This window comes from Heptranchias perlo, unplaced genomic scaffold (genome assembly GCF_035084215.1).
Source record: "Heptranchias perlo isolate sHepPer1 unplaced genomic scaffold, sHepPer1.hap1 HAP1_SCAFFOLD_53, whole genome shotgun sequence".
Lineage (NCBI taxonomy): Eukaryota > Metazoa > Chordata > Chondrichthyes > Hexanchiformes > Hexanchidae > Heptranchias > Heptranchias perlo.
Window position 1 is genome coordinate 6105088 of NW_027139548.1, and position 20382 is coordinate 6125469.

Below are 20382 nucleotides of genomic sequence, written 5' to 3' on the forward strand. Positions count from 1 at the left end.
ATTAGTTACAATGTTCCAGTTTGAACGATGGTTGCAGCCACGATTACAGTCCCATTTGTTAAAATTTTTCAATTTGAGCCATTGATGCAACCACGAGAACAATCCCATTATTTACAATGTTCCAGTTTGAACGATTGATGCAACCACTATTACAGTCCTATTAGTTACAATGCTCTCGTTGGAATTAATGATACATCCGCTGTCATGGTTATATTGATTACAATGATTCTCTTTGAGCTAACGATAGATCCCCTGTTATTTATTTTTGTTTTTGTGTAACAGATCCCCCCATTATTATTCAGCACATTGCTTCATCAGAAATACTTATCGATTCGCTGTTACAGCCCTGTCTTCTGCCTGGGACCTATATCTCCCCATTCACTGTTAACTTCCTGTTCCGTGAATCGGTCGATGTCGGACATATTCCTCCATACATTGTACAGCTGTGTTGTCCACTTCAGGGTCAAACTTGTTGGCGAACAAGGGTTTCTGTTGGACGATCCAGTGCAGATCTGCAGAAGCATAAACACAGACTTGATGGCGGTACCTTCCTGTACAAGGCGGATATAAGGCACCTTTCTCAACATCACCAGCCTCAAAAGACCACTTCACTGCTCGAGTAAGGATTGGTGGGTCACCCCTACGGTGCCTGGGAGTGTCTGGAATGGAGCCGGGTACCTCGGGCATTCTCTGCAGGGTCGCCCAGATGTGTTCATCGGGGCTGTAGGTGTCCTCCGACCACTTGAAAAACGCCTGGATTTCCGAGTTCACAAATAAATTACTCACAAACTCTCTGGTGACCATAATGTATGCGGCCCCCACAAACATGGGGCTCCGTATGGGAGGGGGGCTCTTCTCTCGATCTGTTAAGACCACAGTTCCACGGATATCATAATGAAACTTCCATCGTCTCTGAAAGTCAAGAAAAGAGCAATCATTTCTCATTTTCCAACGTCATCCTATTTTATTTCTACCGTAACATAACTAACAGCGGTATCGATTAATGATACATTTAGACTTTAGATAATGTTTTTTTGCTTGTATAAATTTTGCATATAAAATTCTGATACATAGAGCAGCTCAAAAGAGGAAATCTAGCAGAAATGATAAGGTGGAGGCTCACTGCACAGCTACTAATGGCCGATTGAAGGGAAATGATACGGGAAATGTCAGCAGATTAGGTCAGATTGGTTATTTAGAATTGCTCTGGTCACCCACAAGTATGGAATTTAGACACGTGAAATAAAATAAGCCAATCAACAATCGCATCTGAAAGAAAAGTGTGTCAAGGCTTTGAAAACAATGTATTTAACAGCAAATGATCATCTGCCAGTTCCCTGGGAAGAGGGCCCAATACGGTAAATAGGAAGTTATCCTTCTATTATTCTACATGTTCCTATGTTGCTATGTTCCTCTGAAGTTATCCTTCTATTCTCGTGCCCAAACCGAGTGATTTCAAACATAAGATGTGGGGCATGAGGCAGCCTAACTCGAGGTTCAAGTCAGCGCTTGACTCTCCAATGAAGTGAAGCGGGAGATGTGAGACCACCGGCAGGGGGTAATGTCACACCCCTTGTGATTCAGGTGACGTGTGGTGTAACTGCAATTTGATGATGAGCAAGTTCCAATCATCCACTCCTTCAAATATCCATTCAGTTCCTTTTGATTACATATAACCGCTTCCACTGCCCCCTTTGGCGGCTGAGCAGACATGAAGCTGGCGCATTACCTGTTTGTATCCCGGTGGACGGTCCGAATCTATCACATTTGAGCCGTTCATGGCAATGAGACTGTTGACCATCTCTCGGTTGGTTTTCGTTGGAAAGTCTTGTCCACACACATTGATGAGATATCTCCACGGGACTGAGCTCCTCAGCAGCTCTTCCATGCAATTCAGATCAGCCTGAACCCTGGACCATGACGCGTACGTCACCGTCTCTAATTTACTGGCAACGAAGACATTACTGAAACAAGAGGCGATGGCCTGGACGGCCGAGTGAAACTGTTTTGGAGACTTCCTGTCCACGTGGACGCAGTACACATTCTGAGGAGCGTAAATGCTTCTTAGGAGCCTCTCAAACATCTCGATCTTTTCATAGATCACCATAGAATAGGCCAGAGGGAAATCGCGTTCCTCGGTGCTTGAGGAGAAAGTGTTGTATTTGCGGTGTCTAACAAAAGAATCGCAGTCCCGGGTCATTGTCAAGTAATCGATTTCAGTGAAGACTTTGTGTTTGTTTGCGATTGTAATCGAATTGATTAGAGCTTTTTTAACGGATTCCGGGTCACCGCTAATTATCTTCCAGCAACTCGAGTTCATTTCTGACTTATTGAGAGATGCATTTCGCTCAACATAACCTGGTTTTAGTTTAACTGGTTTCCAATAGTTTACCAACAGATTTCCTCTCCGGGAAAAATATCCACCAAGAAAAGTCACAGCGAGTCCGCACAGGGTTGACATCAGTACCGCCCGCCTGAAGGAACACCATGCTAATATCATCATTGCCCTTTCACGAGTATTTAAAATGTAAATCTGTGATCCGATTTCCAGATATAATTCTTATGCAAATATAAACTTTGAGGAATTGTGCTCTTGACAAGGAGGCACTTTGTTCCAGGAATTTGGATAAATTTGGCACCGAATTTTCAGGCACCAATGAATTCAAATCGGATGCTCGGGGATGACAACAGCTACCGTGGCTTCATTGGGTTTCAGCTGTCAGCTCTGTTGGACAGGTCGCACCTGCTCCTGGTGTCTTGTCCCCCTTCCAGTGTGCCTTTGTGATCGGTCAGACCTTGCACCTTCCCTCACTCTCTCAATCAGTCACTCGCTCACTCTCTCCGCTCTTTGCGCTTTGTGGCACTTAGCGTCTCAATTTCTTGTCGCAGAGATTCAATCTTCGCTTCACAAAAGTCCCTGTAATAGGTTTCTCCCTCGTGTAACCGCTGTCAGTCGGTGTACCGTTTGGAGGCATTTAGCGTCTCAATTTCTTGTCGCAGAGATTCAATTTTCACTTCACAAAAGTCCCTGTAATCGGTTTCTCCCTCGTGTAACCGCTGTCAGTCGGTGTACAATTTCCACATTCTCTATTGCCTTTTTCGTAACTTAGGCTTTTCCGTAAACTTTTACTGAAAGATGGGAGAAGGCTCGGGCGGGTCTCATGAAAGATTCAAGACCTTAAACGGAAAGGACGAGGAAAGCGATAACAGAGTCCAGAACAAGAGAGCATAGCGTCAAACATGGACGAGAAAAAAAAAAGAAAGACGAACATTCACACAGCGCCTTTCATAACCTCAGGATGTCCCAAGAGGCTTTACGGCCAGTGTCGTCACAGTTGTAATGTTGGAAACGCGGCAGTTGCTTTTGGGTACAGCAAGATCCCACGAACACCAATGTGATAATGACCGGATAACCTGTTTCAGTGATGTTGATTGAGGCACAAATATTGGCCGGTACACCGGGGCAGTGGAATAACAAACTTCGACCTGAGAGGGTAGACTCTCATTTGAAACACGGCATCACGCATCGGACAGCGCTCCCTTAGTACTGCCCCTCCGAGAGTCCAGGGCGACATCAGTAGCGTCCGGAGTTACAGGACAGGGTTCCAATCCCTGTCTGTCTGAACTGCAAATTCTGAAGTCGGGAGGAGGCGTCACTGGATCAGGACTGGCTAAATCCCCAAAGTCCGTGTTCCTGCTTTCTGTGCTGGAGCCGCTCTTAAAATGTGTCCGTTGGGAGACTGGTGGAGATCAGGAGTGGGTTCATCCCTGAAATGTCCGGTGTAAAATGGGCTCCCCCCTGAGATCGCACACTTACAGAATTGTCGCATCCTCGGCGCTGGAGAACACATCAGACCGCGGGAAATAGACTTTAGAGAGAAAGGAGAACGGGAGGAATGAAAGAATAAAACACGGAACTGAAGCTTAGAAATTGCATGAACCTTGTCTCGGTTCGGCAATGATTGTCAGTTTCTTTATTACCCTGTGGATTTTGCAGGTTATTTCATTTTATTTCCTTACAACCAGTCAGGCAGAATGTCCTTGTTTATTTTGGCAAGTCCCAAGTTTGGAATTTGACCTGAGCCTTGTTTTATGAGATTCAGAGCTCACTCTCTGTGTGAAAGCAGCTGCCGCACCTCAGGATGGATTTCAACTAAAACATTCCTCAGTTGTTTCAGGACAGGGAGCGGCCTCTCTGACGAAATCACATCGAACCGATTTGACAATTCGCTGCTGCTTCGACTGTGAACAAAGTTTATTTTCAATTTTACTTTCTCTCTTCTTGTTCCAGGGAAGTTCAGTAAAACAGACACATGGTTCGAAATAAATTGTTACATTTCCATCTGGGACATTGTTCGCTAAAAGTCCAAGCGATTTCCTGATGTTTGCACTTTCAACACAGGGCCCAAGAGCCGGTGTCTTGTCAGTGAGCTGAGCTGTTTCTGTCGGTGAGGACATTAACCATTTAACCGGTGAATTAAACTATCCCTGACCATCAATCGCCTCAGACACTGGGGGAAAGATCACTGACATTCCAAAGTTACATTTATCACTGTAAATCTTCACTAGATACACCCGTGACATTGTTAAATGCAGAAAAGCTCATTCCTGCACTAGAGTCGGTATAAAGATTGAATTTTCCTCTTTTTCAGCTTGGCTATCACAGAGTAATCACGGGATGGGAGTGTCCGAAAAGAGACAATGTTTGAGGACAGATTGTGATGGTAATTCCGAGGGATGTATTGCGATATTTCATTTCACTCTCTCATTTCTCCTTTGTTTTTTGACCCAGATTAAGTATTTACTCGGGCCGGAGACAGAGGTTCAAGCGTCGGCCCCAAACTTCCCCAATATTTGTCTTCGAGTGAACTCTCCCGCCACAGACCTTCTCTTTCCTGCTGGAACTCACCCGCCTCATACATAGGAACATTGGAACAGGACGAAGCCATTCAGCCCCTCGAGCCCACTCCGCCATTTGATAAGATCATGGCTGTTCCCTGATCTCACTCCATATACCTGCCTTTGGCCCATATCCCTTTATATCTTTGGTTGCCAAAAAGCTATCTATCTCAGATTTAAAATTAGTAATTGAGCTGGTATCAATTGCCGTTTGCGGAAGAGAGTCCCTAACTTTTACCACCCTTTGTGTGTAGAAGTGTTTTCTAATCTCACTCCAGAAAGGTCTGGCTCTAATTTTTGGACTGCGCCCCCTCGAATCCCTAACCAGCAGAAATGGTTTCTCACTATCCAGCCGATCTGTTCCCCTCAATATCTTATAAACTTCGATCCGATCATCCCTTAACCTTCTAAACTCTGGAGAATACAACTCCAATTTGTGTAATCTCTCCTCGTATCTTAACCCTTGAAGTCCGGGTATCATTCCAGTAAACCTACGCTGCACTCCCTCCAAGGCCAATATGTCCTTTCGAAGGTTCGGTGCCCAGAACTGCTCACAGTACTCCAGATGCGGTCTAACCAGGGTTTTGTATAGCTGCACCATAATTTCTGCCCCCTTGTACTCCAGTCCTCTAGATATAAAGGTCAGCATTCCATTAGCCTTGTTAACTATTTTCTGCACATGTTCATGACAATCAATGTTCTTTGCACCTGAACCCCTAAATCCCTTTGAACGTCCACTGTTCTTAACTTTTTGCCATTTAGAAAGTGCCCTGTTCTTCTCTTTCCTGCTTGAACTCTACCGCCACAGACCTTCTCTTTCCGACCAAAACTCTCCCGCCACTGATCTCCTCTTTCCGACTACAACTCTCCCGCCACAGACCTTCTCCTTCTTGCTTGTTTCCATCCATCGCTGATTTAAGCTGAGAGTTTTCTATTCAACCGAACAAGCCGAGCGCCGATCGCCGATCGCGGACCCCCAAACCCAATGTCCATCCGCCTGCAACGATCGCGGACCCCCGACCCCAATCACGGAAGCCGGCACTGACCCAAGATTCCGCCCCCCCAACCCCATCAACGATCGCGGACACCCGCGATATTCCCCGATCCAGACACCCACACCCCTCGCCGATCTGACGCCATATCGGTCCACCCATTACTGACGACCCTCGTACCAACCTATGCCCCGTGCCAACACATGCCAAACTATGCCCCGTGCCAACCCATGCCAACCTATGTCACCGTGCTCCCCATGCCCCCCATCCGTACAAACAAAGACTTACCTGAAGGGTTATCTGTACACGTGCTCAAAAGCAAAATACTGTGGATGATGGAAATCTGAAATAAAACCAGAAAATAATGGAGAAGCTCAGCAAGTCAGTCAGCGTCTGTGGTTAACGTTTCAGGTCGAAGATATTTCGTCAGAACTAGAAGATATGAAAAGAGTTCAAGATTTTCAGCAAGTCCAGTGCCAGGGAAAGATTGGGGAGAAGAGTAAAGAACAAAAGGGAAGGTCTGTGGCAGGAGAGTTCAATTCAAAATAAATATTGGTGAAGTTTGGGGCCGTCGCATGAGGATCTGTCTCCGGCCCGAGCAAATCCCTAATTCTGGTCAAAAAACAAAGGGGAAATTAGAGAGAAAAAGGGAATATCGCTCTGAATCTCATATAACAAGGGTTAGATTAAATATCGCTCTGAATCTCAAATAACAAGGGTCAGATCAAATATCGCTCTGAATCTCACAACAAGGATCAGATCAAATATCGCTCTGAATCTCATATAACAAGGGTTAGATCAAATATCGCTCTGAATCTCAAATAACAAGGGTCAGATCAAATATCGCTCTGAATATCACAACAAGGGTCAGATCAAATATCGCTCTGAATCTCACAACAAGGATCAGATCAAATATCGCTCTTAATCTCACAACAAGGATCAGATCAAATTCCCAATTTGTGACTTGCCAAATTGAAAAAAAGGAAAGTTTATCTGATTAGTTGTGATGAAATAACAAGGATATAACCTTCAAAATCTGCACGGAAATAAAGAGGCAGAAAATCATTGCAGGTTTAAGGTAAGTTCATGTAGATTCTCAGCTTCTGTTCCATGTTTTATTCTTTTATTCCTCCCGTTCACCTTTCTCTCTGAAGCCTATTTCCCGCGGTCTGATGTGTTCTCCAGCGCCGAGGATGCGATTATTCTGTGAGTGTGCGATCTCAGGGGGGAGTCAATTTTACACCGGACATTTCAGGGCTAAACCCACTCCTGGTCCCCACCAGTCTCCACACGGGCACAATTTAAGGGCGGCTGTCGGACAGAAAGCAGGAACACGGACTTTGGGGATTTACCCCATCCTGCCCAAGTTGCGCCTCCTTCCTTCTTTAAAAATTGCAGTTCAGACAGACAGGGATTGGAACCTGTCCTTGTACTTTCTTGCGGATTTTTACTGTAACACTCAATCAACCTTTCTGTGCCCAGTGTTTTTGTTATTGAACTAATCAAAGGCGGGACCAGCAATTCACACTGAACACGTAGCTCAGCTTAGTAAAGGGTTAATACATTCGCACTGGTGGATCATCGCTCTCTGCCGAGCACCTGGACAATCAGCCTCTGGTGACATGAGGCCCGCCCGAGCGCGATCCAGTCACAGGATCGGAGAAAGATCGACAAAAATGTTTACACCGATTAATTAAAATAATTAATTACTGATTCACACCACAATGTCAGTTTCGGTCAGTTGGAAAAGGATGTGAATTAGCTGGGAGAATAGAGCAGGAGCTTCTGTTTTTGGTGAAATAAGTTCATGTTAATGAGGCGTTTATCTATCAAACTCACTCAACGAATAAAACAAGGAGGGGTTGTTGCCTTTTGAGATAAATTGACCTCAGAAATGTGTTAGTTTCAAACCGACCACAGGATTGAAGCGATCTCCTTCACAGATAAAAGGATCCTGGTCACTGGTCTTGTGTAATTAACTATTTAAATTTCTAACAGGTAGAAGGGCCCATCATTAATCTTTATATAAAAAAGTAATTATTATATTAGCCAAAGTTTGGAGGGCCTGTCACTGACCTTTATATAAAAAGTAACCTCTGAAATAACCAACAGGTCGGAGGGTCCATTACTAAGCTTTAAATAAAAAGTAAGTACTCGAATTATAAGAACATAAGAACATAAGGAATAGGAGCAGGAATAGGCCAATCGAGCCTGCTCCGCCATTCAATAAGATCACGGCTGATCTGATCCTAACCTCAAATCTAAACTCATGTCCAATTTCCTGCCCGCTCCCCGTCATCCCGAATTCCCTTTAATTGTAGGAAACTGTCTATTTCTGTTTTAAATTTATGTAATTACAAATTGTTGGGAGGCTCCATCATTAATCTTTATTTATAAAGTATCTATTCAAATTACAAACAGGTGGGAGAGTCCATCACTAATATTTATATAAAATTAAGCATTCGAGTTACCTACGGTTAGGAGTGCCCATCACTAATATTTATACAAAATGCAAGTGTTCGAATTACATCCACGTCGGAGGGTCCATCACAAATCTTCATATAAAATGTAAGTGTTTTAATGAATTACAGGTAAGAGGGTCCATCACTAATCTATATATAAACAGTAACTATTTTACTTACCTGCAGGTAGGAGGGCCCATCACCATTCATTATAAAAAAAAATATTTACTCCGATGAGAAAAATGGGAAAGAAAGGAAAACATTCTTGAAATAAAAAACGAAGTACTCCAATTACCAGCAGGTAGGAGGGCCCATCACTAATCTTTATATAAAAAGTATCTATTCGAATAACCAACAGGTAGGAGGGTCCATCACTAATCTTTATATTAAAAGTATCTATTCGAATAACCAACAGGTAGGAGGGTCCATCACTAATCTTTATATTAAAAGTATCTGTTCGAATAACCAACAGGTAGGAGGGCCCATCACTAATCTTTATATAAAACGTATCTATTCGAATAACCAACAGGTAGGAGGGCCCATCACTAATCTATGTGTAAAAGTATCTATTCGAATAACCAACAGGTAGGAGGGCCCATCACTAATCTATATATTAAAAGTATCTATTGGAATAACCAACAGGTAGGAGGGCCCATCACTAATCTTTATATTAAAAGTATCTATTCGAATAACCAACAGGTAGGAGGGCCCATCACTAATCTTTATATTAAAAGTATCTATTCGAATAACCAACAGGTAGGAGGGCCCATCACTAATATTTATACAAAATGCAAGTGTTCGAATTACATCCACGTCGGAGGGTCCATCACAAATCTTCATATAAAATGTAAGTGTTTTAATGAATTACAGGTAAGAGGGTCCATCACTAATCTATATATAAACAGTAACTATTTTACTTACCTACAGGTAGGAGGGCCCATCACCATTCATTATAAAAAAAAAATATTTACTCCGATGAGAAAAATGGGAAAGAAAGGAAAACATTCTTGAAATAAAAAGGAAGTACTCCAATTACCAGCAGGTAGGAGGGCCCATCACTAATCTTTATATAAAAAGTATCTATTCGAATAACCAACAGGTAGGAGGGTCCATCACTAATCTTTATATTAAAAGTATCTATTCGAATAACCAACAGGTAGGAGGGCCCATCACTAATCTTTAAATAAAACGTATCTATTCGAATAACCAACAGGTAGGAGGGCCCATCACTAATCTTTATATAAAAAGTATCTATTCGAATAACCATCAGGTAGGAGGGTCCATCACTAATCTTTATATTAAAAGTATCTATTCGAATAACCAACAGGTAGGAGGGCCCATCACTAATCTTTATATAAAAAGCATCTATTCGAATAACCAACAGGTAGGAGGGCCCATCACTAATCTACATATAAAAGTATCTATTCGAATAACCAACAGGTAGGAGGGCACATCACTAATCTATATATTAAAAGTATCTATTCGAATAACCAACAGGTAGGAGGGCCCATCACTAATCTATATATTAAAAGTATCTATTCGAATAACCAACAGGTAGGAGGGTCCATCGCTAATCTATATATAAAAAGTATCTATTCGAATAACCAACAGGTAGGAGGGCCCATCACTAATCTTTATATAAAAACTATCTATTCGAATAACCAACAGGTAGGTGGGCCCATCACTAATCTTTATATAAAAAGTATCTATTCGAATAACCAACAGGTAGGAGGGCCCATCACTAATCTATATATTAAAAGTATCTATTCGAATAACCAACAGGTAGGAGGGTCCATCACTAATCTATATATAAGAAACTGCACAAAATATCAAGTTTGGATTGCACATCTCTAATCCATACATAAAAAGTTACTACTTAAATTATAAACAGGTCCGAGGGTCCATTGTTAATCTTTCTATAAAAAGTAACGACTCGAATTACCAACAGGTAGGAGGGCCCATCATTGATGTTTATTTTAAAAATAACTGCTCGAATTTTAATCTGGTAGGAGGGAAGTCACGAATCGTTATACGAAAGGACAGACTCGAATTATAGGAACAGAGGAACATCGGAACAGGAGTGGGCCATTCAGCTCCTCGAGCCGCTCCGCCATTTCAGAAGATCATGGCTGATCTGTGATCTAACTCCATATACCTGCCTTTGGCCCATGTCCCATTATAACTTTGGTTGGCAAAAAGCTATCTATTAGATTTAAAATCAGCAATTGAGCTCGCATCAATTTTTAGACAGTGCCCCCGAGTCCGAGAATCCCCAACCAGCGGAAATAGTTTCTCTCTATCCATCCTATCTATTCCCCTTAAAGTCTTATAAACTTCGATCAGATCACCGTTTAACCTTCCAAACTCCAGAGAATAGAACCCCAATTTGCATAATCTCTCCTCGTAACTTAACCCTTGAAGTCCGGGTGTCATTCTAGTAAACCTACGCCGCATTCTCTCAAAGGCCAATATGTCCTTCCGAAGGTGCGGTGTTCAGAACTGCTCACAGTACTCCAGGTGCGGTCTAACCAGGGTTTTGTATAGCTGCAGCATAACTTCTGCCCCCTTGGACTCTTGTCCTCTGGATATAAAGGCCAACATTCCATTAGCCTTATTGATTAATTTCTGCACCTTTTCATGACACTTCAATGATCTATGCACCTGAACCCCTAAGTCCCTTTGGATATACACTGTTTTTAACCTTTTACCATTTTCAAAGTACCCTGTTCTATCCTTTTTTGGTCCAAAGTGGATGACCTCACATTTGTGTACATTGAATTATATTTGCCACAGTTTTGCCCATTCACCTAATCTATCAATATCGCTTTGTATTTTTATGTTTTCATCTACACAGCTTACAATACCACCAACCATTGTGTCATCGGCAAACTTAGTTATGAGACTTTCTATGCCTTCATCTAAGTCGTTAATAAATATTTTGAATAATTGAGGCCCCTGGACAGATCCCTGCCGAACACCACTTGTGAAGTCCTGCCAATGTGAGTACCTACCTATTATCGCAACTTTCTGTCGCTTTTCGCTCAGCCAACGTCCTAACCAAGTCCGTGCTATTCTCTCGATTCCATAGTCTTCCAGCAAAGCTAACAGTCTCTTATGTGAGACTTTATCAAATGCCTTCTGGAAGTCCATATAAATAATATCCATTGACATTCCCTTGTCCACTACTTTAGCAACTTCTTCAAGAAATTCAATCAGATTTGTGAGCCACGACCTGGCTCTCTCTGATTAACTGAAAATTCTCAAGGTGTTCAGTCACCCTATCCTTAATTATAGACTCCAGCATTTTCCCCACAACAGATGTCAGGCTAACTGATGTATTATTCCCGGGTTTCCCTCTCTCTCCTTTCTTAAAAAGCGGAGTGACATGTGCAGTTTTCCAATCTGGAGGGACGTATCCTAAATCTAGATAACTTTAAAGGATTATAGTTAGGGCATCTGCAATGTACTCACCTACTTTCTTTAAAACCCTGGGATGGAAAACATCGAGGTATTTGTTACTGTTTAGTGCTATTATTTTCTTCATTTATCTTGTTTTACTCATGCTAATTTTATTGAGTCCCTTTCCCCGATTCAATATTAGTTTTCTTGGGATTTCCGGTATGCTATCCTCTTTTTCGACTGTAAATGCTGACGCAAAGTAATTATTCAACATGTCCACCATTTCACCATTTCAGTTTTTAAGGGGCCAACACTGCTCCCGACCACCCGCTTTTTCCGAATATAACTATAAAAGTTCTTCGTAATTGTTTTGATATCCCTTGCAAGTTTATTTTCATACTCTCTTTTTGTAGCCCTTACCATCTGTTTTGTGACCCTTTGTTGATCTTTGTATCTTGCCCATTCGCCAGGATCTGTGCCATTTTTTGCATTTTTTTAATGCCCTTTCCTTATGTCTTATAATGTCCTGACCTCTTTAGTTGTCAATGGCTGTTTTTTTTTGACAAGTCGAGTTCTTGCCCCTCAGGGGCATAAACCAGTTCTGTATCACGTCAAATGTTTCTTTAAACATTCCCCACTGATCATCAGTCGTTTTACCCATTAACAGATTTGCCCAGTTTATTGTGGACAGTCTCTTTGAAGTCGGCCTTACCCAAGTCTCGGATCTTCGCAGCTGATTCACTTTCAAACACTGCCTTGAACTCGATCATGTGATGATCGCTATTGGATTAATGTTCGCGCACAGTTAAGCTGTTAACTAAATCTGGTTCATTACTCATTACTCATTACTAAATCTATTATGGCTTGCCCCCTTGTTGCTTGTAGGACATACTGCTGTGGAAAACTATCCCAAAAACACTGAAGAAAATCACTAACTTTCTGACAGTTGCGAGTCTGCTTTTCCCAATCTATGTGAAGGTTAAAGCCCCCCATTAACACCACTCTGCCTTTGTTACACACTTGCCTAATCTCTGCATTTATACAATCTAGCACTGCAGAGCTGCTGCCAGAGGTCCTATGCACAACACCCACTGTAGTCTGAGATCCTTGCCTATTTCTCAATTCAACCCATAATGTCTCTGTTGGCTGCTTACCTCTCGGTATGTCCTCTTTTATCACGAAGGCTACTCCTCCCCCTCTTCAATTTTCCCTATCTCTCCTGTAGACCTTATAACCCGGTATATATTGTTACCAATCCTGACCATCCTGTAGCCATGTCTCAGTAAAATCGATCATGTCATACCCTCCAATTTGAATTTGAACCTGTAGTTCATTAAATTTATTCCTTATACTCCGTGCATTTGTGTGTAGAACTCTTAGTTGAACCACCCACCCTCGCCTGACCTTCAGCTTTGATGCTGGATTAATCGCTTTACACCTAATAATTTTCACATTATCTGTAGTGTCTAAAGTATACTTTCTTTATGCTGCTCTACGCTTTTCCCTTTCACTTGTTCTTGAACAACTGTTTCTACAATTTTATTGTAAATTTTCCCTGGGCTTTCCCCACTCTTGCTGCTCTCAACTTGACTCCCTTCTGACACCCCGCTCAGTTGCCCAACCCCCTGCCACTCGAGTTTGAACCTTCCCCAACAACACGAGCAAATACCCTCGCGAGGACAATGGTCCCGGTCCCGCTTATATATTCCCATCTTCCCCAGAACCAGTCCCAATGTCGCAGGAATCTAAATCCCTCCCTCCTACACCATCCCTGAAGCCACGCATTCATCCGATCTATTCTCCTGTTCCGATGTTCACTCGCACGTGACACTGGTAGTAATCCTGAGATCACTACCTTTGAGCTTCTGCTTTTTAATTTATCTCTTAACTCCTTCAATTCACCTTGCAGCAGCTCATCCCTGAGGCCCAAGGCAGAATGGTCAAAAAAAGTACAAGCCCATGGGATGCAAGGGAAAGTGGCAAGTTGGATCCGAAATTGGATCAGTGGCAGGAAGCAAAAGCGAATGGTCGACGGGTGTTTTTGTGACCGGAAGGCTGTTTCCAGTGGGTTTCCACGGGGCTCAGTACCAGGACCCTTGCTTTTTGTGGAATATATTAAAGATTTAGACTTAAATGTAAGGGGCATGATTAAAAAGTTTGCAGATGATACAAAAATTGCCCATGTGGTTGATAGTGCCAGACTCTCAGTAAAGGAAGATAGAGTTGAGATACAGGATGGCTGAAAATGATAAAGAAGTGGTACTTAAAAGGCTGATTGTACTTAAAGTGGATATATCACCCGGTCCGGATGGGATGCATCCTCGCTTGCTGATGGAAGTAAGGGTGGAAATTGCGGAGCTGCTGGCCATAATCTTCCAAACATCCATAGATACGGGGGTGGTGTCAGAGGATCGTAGAATTGCAAATGCTACGCCCTAATTCAAAAAAGTGTGTCAGGATGAACCCAGCAAATGTAGGACAGTCAGTTTAATCTCAGTGGCGGGGAATCTTTTAGAAACAATAATCCGGGGCAGAATTAACAGTCACTTGTGCGAGGTGGATTGATTAGGGAAAGCCAGCACGGATTGTAAAAGACAAATCGTGTTTAACTAACCTGACAAAGTTTTTTGATGAGTTCCAAGAGAGGGGAGATGAGGGCAATGCAGCTGATGTAGTATATATGGTCTTCCAAAAGGCTTTTGATAAGGTGTTGCATGGTAAGCTTAGCATCAAGATTGCGGCCCATCGAATAAAGGGGGCAATAGCAACATGGATACCGTATTGGCTAAGTGACAAGAAACAGAGAGTAGTGGTGAACGGCTGTTTTTCGGACTGGAGGGAAGTGTACTGCGGTGTTCACCAGGGGTCTGTGCTGAGACCACTGCTTTTCTTGATATAGATAAATGACTTGGACTTTGAGAGTACATGGCATAATCTCAAAATGTGCAGATGACTTAAAACTTGGAAGGGTATAAACAGTGAGGAGGATAGTGATAGACATTTCAGAGGATATAGACAGGCTGCTGGCATGGACAGACACGTGGTTGATGAAATTTAATGCAGAAAAATGCGAACTGATGCATTTCAGCAGGAAGAACGAGGAGAGTCAATATAAACTAGAGGGCACAACTCGAAAAGGGGTATAGGAACAGTGAGATCTGGGGGTAGATATAGAATAATCGTTGAAGGTGGCAGGGCAGGTTGAGAAAGAGGTTAAAAAGCGTACGGAATCTTGGGCTTTATAAATAGAGGCATAGAGTGCAAAAGTATGGATGTCATGATGAACCTTTCTGAAACACTGGGTCGGCCACAACTGGACTATTGTGTCCAGTTCTGGGCACCGCACTTTAGGAAAGATGTGAAGGCCTTCGAGATGGAAAGATGTGAAGGCAGAAGAGATTGACGAGAATGTTTCCAGGGAAGAGGGACTTTTGTTATGGGGATAGACTGAAGAACCTCGGGTTGTACTTCTTGCGACGAGATTTGATAGAGGTATTCGGAATCAAGAAGGGAGAGTAGGGAGAGTGAAACTCTTCACAATGACGGAAGGGTCAAGGACCAGATGAGATAGATTTAAGTTCATTGACAAAATAACCAAAGGTGACATGATGAATAACTTTTTTACACAGTGAGTGGTTAGGATCTGGAATGCACTGCCCGAGGGCGTGGTGGAGGCACATTCAATGATCGCCTTCAAGAGGGAACTGGGTAAGTACATGAAAGGAAAATAAAATGCAGGGCTATGGGGATAGAGCGGGCGAGTTGGACAAGCTGGATTGCACTTGCATAGAGCTGGCGAAGACTCGATGGGCCGAATGGCTTCCTTCCATGCTGTAACTTTTCTATGATTCTATGAATCTAGTGAGGAGGAAAGCTGTTGGCTGCAGGAAGATATCAGTGGACTAGTCAGGTGTGCGGAAAAGTGGCAAATAGAATTTTATCTGGAGAAGTGTGAGGTAATGCATTTGGGCAGGGCAAACATTGCAACGGAGTACACAATAAAAGGGAGAACACGGAGAGGGGCAGAAGAACAGAGGGGCCCTGGAGTGAATGCCGACAGATCACTAAAGGTAGCAGGACAGTTTGATTAAGTGGTTAAGAAGGCATACTGAATACGTTACTTTATTAGCCGAGGCATAGAATATAATAGCAGGGAGGTTATGCTGGAAGTGTATCAAGCAGTGGTTAGGCCACAGCTTCAGTATTGCATGCAGTTCTGGTCACCACATAACAGGAAAGATGTACTAGAGACGGTACAGAGGAGATTTAATAGGATGTTGCAAGGACTGAAGAATTTTAGCTCTGAGGAATGATTGGATAGGCTGGGGTTGTTCTCTTTGGAACAATGGAGGCTGATGGGAGATTTAAGTGAGGTGTGTAAAATTATGAGGGGCCTAGATAGAGTGGATAAGGAGGAGCTATTTCCTTTAGCAGGGTTGCCAGGGATGAGAGGACATAGATTTAACATAATTGGTAGAAGGATTAGATGGGAGCTACGGAGAATTTTTATCATCCAGTGGGAGGTCGGGATGTGGAACTCACTGCCTAAAATGGTGGTCGAGGTAGAAAACCTGAACTCATTTAAAAAGTACTTGGATATGCACTTGAAATGCCATAACCGACATGGTTATGGACCAAGTGCTGGAAATTGGGATTAGGCTCGAAAGCTCTTTCTCGGCCGGCACAGACATAAAGAAGGAAAAAAATCCAATCCAGCCAATTACCGCCCCATCAGTCTACTCTCAATCATATGCAAAGTGATGGAAGGGGTCGTCGACAGTGCCATCAAGCGGCACTGAATCACCAATAACCTGCTCACTGACGTTCAGTTTGGGTTCCGCCAGGCCCACTCGGCTCCAGGCTTCATTGCAGCCTTGGCCCAAAACTGAATTAAAGAGATGAATTCCAGAGGTGAGGTGAGAGTGACTGCCCTTCACAGCAAGGCAACATTTGACCCAGTGTGGCATCAAGGGGCCCGAGTAAAATTGAAGTTAATGGGAAACAGTGGGAAAACTATCCATTGGCTGGAGTCATACCTAGCACAAAGGAAGATCGTAGAGCTTGTTGGGGATCAATCATCTCAGCCCCAGAACATCGCTGCAGTAGTTTCTCAAGGCAGTGTCCTCGGCCCAACCGTCTTCAGCTGCTTCATGGATGACCTTCCCTCCATCATAACGTCAGAAATGGGGATGTTCGCTGATGATTGCACAGTGTACAGTTCCATTCGCAACACTTCAGTTAATGAAGCAGTCCGAGCCCATATGCAGCAAGACCTGGAAAAGATCCAGGCTTGGGCTGATAAGTGGCAAGTAACATTCGCGTCAAACAAGTGCTAGAAGATGACCGTATCCAATAAGAGAGAGTCCAACCACCTCCCGTTGACATCCAATGGCATTAGCATCGCCGAATCCCGCACCATCATCATCCTGGGGGTCACCATTGGCCAGAAGCTGAACTGGACCAGCCACATAAATACTTTGGCTACAAGAGCAGATCAGACACTGGATATTCTACGATGGTAATGAAGTTGAATGTCAAGGGGAGGTGGTTAGACTCTCTCTTGTTGGAGATGGTTATTGCCTGGCACTTGCCTGACGCGAATGTTACTTTGCTGATGATTGAGAGTAGACTGATGGGGCGGTAAATGGCCGGATTGGATTTGTCCTGCCTTTTGTGGACAGGACATACCTGGGCAATTTTCCACCTTGTCGGACAGATGCCAGTATTGCAGCTGTACTGGAACAGTTTGGCTGGAGGCGAGGCTTGTTCTGGACCACAAGGCTACAGCACTGCAGCAGGTATGTTGTCGGGTCCCAAAGCCTTTGCTGTGTCCAGTGCACTCAGCCGTTTCTTGATATCACGTGAAGTGGATCGAATTGGCTGAAGACTGGCTTCTGTGATGGTGTGGATATCAGGAGGAGGCCGAGATGGATCATCCACTCGGCACTTCTGGCTGAAGATGGTTGCAAACACTTCAGCCTTGTCTTTTGTACTCGCGTGCTGGACTCCGCCATCATTGAGGGTGGGGATGTTTACAGTGCCTCCTCTTCCCATAGTTGTTTAACTGTCCACCACCATTCACGACCAGATGTGGCAGGACTGCAGAGCTTTGATCTGATCCGCAGGTTGTGGAATCGCTTAACACTGTCTTTCGCATTTTGCTTCCGCTGTTCAACATGCCTGTAATCCAGAGCTGGAGCTTCACCAGGTTATAACTGTTTAACAATATTAAGTGCATGACTTTGACTTGGCTTCTTCCTTGACTGTTTGCAAGAATGAGTTTTAGGATAACCTAATCGAGGGTGAGTAAATTAAATTCGTTTTGATCCCAACTGTGTTAAATGTAAAACAGTTCCGGAACCGAATCAGGTAACATTCACCCCTCCAGATAACTCGGAGGGAAAAGCACAGACAATTCCTTAGTGAGGGGTTAAAGGTGGAAACCAAGGATTCGCCTGATTCCTGGGCATTTATTTGTCAGTATATCAAATCCAGCTTTTCTAGAACAGGACATCCACGACGTTGGAAAATACATGAATTCACAGCACAGGAGATTCTGTGCGTCTGTTGCCGTGTATGGGCCACTTGAACACAAGAATGGACAGGAACAATTAATGGATTGGGAAAGTGAATGGACGCATACCGTTAATGGATTGGGAGAATGAATGGACGGATACCATCAATAGATTAGGAATTGAGTGGACGGGAACCATAAATGGATTGGAAAAGTGAATCGATGGACACCATTAATGGATTGGGAGAGTGAATGGATGCTAGAGTAGGCTCTCCACCAGTAATATTAGAGTAGGGTCTCCACCAATAATGTTAGACTACCGTCACCACCAGTATTGTTAGAGCAGGTTAACCACCAGAATGTTAGAGTTGGGTCTCCACCAGTAATGTTAGAGTTGGGTCAGCCCTGTAACGTAATAATAGGGTCACCGCCAGCAATATTAGAGTAGGATCACCACCAGTAACGTTACATTAAGGTCTCCAACAGCAATGTTATAGTCGGGCCTCCAACAGTAATGTTCGTACAGGGTAACCACCTGTAATATTAGAGTCGGATCACCATCTGTAATATTGGAGTAGGGTCACCACCAGTAATGTTAGAGTAGAGTCAATACCTGTAATGTTATACGAGGTTCACCACCAGTCATGTGAGAGCAGGGTCACCGCCAATAATGTTAGAGTAGGGACATCACCATTCATGTTCGAGTCGGATCACCACCAGTAATGTTGGAGCAGGGTCTCGACCAGTAATGTTAGAGCAGGGTCTCAAATAGTAATGCGAGAGTCGGGTCACCTAATGTTAGAGCTGAGTCATCACCAGTGATCATCGCAGTACAAAACACTTTTTAATTCTGGAATGGATGTGTGAAGTATTTACTGAATTCATGAGGCATCAAGAACCTGAAGCAGTGTCCAGGATGGATGTTCCCAACCCGGTTCACGGGGCGTGCACAGAGCATATTCCCTCAGGGATTACTTTCCGTTCATTGATGTGAATGGACGGAGTTTCGTGGACTGAGCTGTGCAATTTCCCCATTGGCGCCCCCTGCCCACTGAAGAGGAAAATCGCGCCTTGTTTGTTAAGTGACTGTAACTAACGCTAATTATTGTGTAACCTGATTTTTTCACCGGGACACCGATTGTTCTATAAAAGGGGAGTCTTTACAGATCTCAGATACACTCCAGTCGGGACCGTAAAGTGTGAGCGAATTCACACATTCTTCTAAAAAATGGAAAAGCCAACAATTCTTCACATAAAGGAGATTTACTTCCCTGTTCTCGCAGCCTTTGGTTTTCCCGGTAAGTCAATATAACCTGTTGTTTCACAACTGTTCACTATCTCACTGTAAATGATTATGTAAGAAATTCCGAGAATGTCCTGATTTCAGAGTCGCTTATCCACCGGGATAAATGAGTGAATATCAGCGGGAATCCTCGCAGTCCGCGCTGCCTGTGAGGCGCTGCTCTGATCGGTAAATCGTGGGGACCGGGCGATCAACATTCTTCCCGATACGAGGTAGCGCGAGGCTGATTCCCCGGTCCCTCCAACAGAAATGGATCACTAAAGGATGTGCTACCTATTGCCCCGGGTCATCATTTTATTTGTACCGTTGTTCCTTGTCTCCTTTCAGTTGATAACTCCTCGGTCTGCAGCCACCTCCACCCAACAGGAGACAAATCCAGTACAGCCAATTAACGCCCCATCAGTCTAGTCTCAATCATCAGCAAAGTGATATAAGGTCTCATCGACAGTGCTTTCAATCGGCACTTACTCACCAAAAACCTGCTCACCGACATTCAGTTTGTGTTCTGCCATGGCAACTCGGCTCCAGACATCATAACAGCCTTGGTCCAATCATGGACGAAAGCGCTGAATTCCAGAGGTGAGGTGAGAGAGACTGCCATTGACATCAAGGCACCAAGGAGCCCGAGTAAAATTGAAGTCAATGGGAATCAGGGGGAAAACTCTCTAGTGGCTGGAGTCATACCAAGCACAATTGTAGATGGTAGTGGTTATTGGAGGCCAATCATGTCAGCCTCAGGACATTGCTGTAGGAGTTCCTCAGGGCAGTGTCCTTGGCCCAACTATCTTCAGCTGGTTCATCAATGAACTTCTC

The 20382-nt window shown here is 43.6% G+C and overlaps 1 protein-coding gene across 1 annotated transcript; it reads right to left on the reverse strand.

The window, feature by feature from the left end:
* Window positions 1-384: 384 nt before the first annotated feature.
* Window positions 385-19301, reverse strand: LOC137315049 (beta-1,3-galactosyl-O-glycosyl-glycoprotein beta-1,6-N-acetylglucosaminyltransferase 3-like). The gene is made up of 5 exons (XM_067980002.1): window positions 19242-19301; window positions 6180-6234; window positions 3818-3869; window positions 1730-2474; window positions 385-912 (listed from the first exon to the last, which is right to left on the reverse strand). The coding sequence occupies exons 1-5, from the start codon at window positions 19299-19301 to the stop codon at window positions 385-387; spliced, it is 1440 nt and encodes a 479-aa protein (XP_067836103.1).
* Window positions 19302-20382: the final 1081 nt, after the last annotated feature.

What these genes read in the sequence shown, in the direction of transcription:
- LOC137315049 (XM_067980002.1), bottom strand. Translation starts at nt 19,301, where the DNA reads ATGGGGAAATTGCACAGCTCAGTCCACGAAACTCCGTCCATTCACATC. An exon ending in GTGTACAGATAACCCTTCAG is followed by an intron (nt 3,870 to 6,179) that starts GTAAGTCTTTGT and finishes TTCTCTCTAAAG; the next exon opens with TCTATTTCCCGCGGTCTGAT. An exon ending in GCCGAGGATGCGACAATTCT is followed by an intron (nt 2,475 to 3,817) that starts GTAAGTGTGCGA and finishes GTGTTCCTTCAG; the next exon opens with GCGGGCGGTACTGATGTCAA.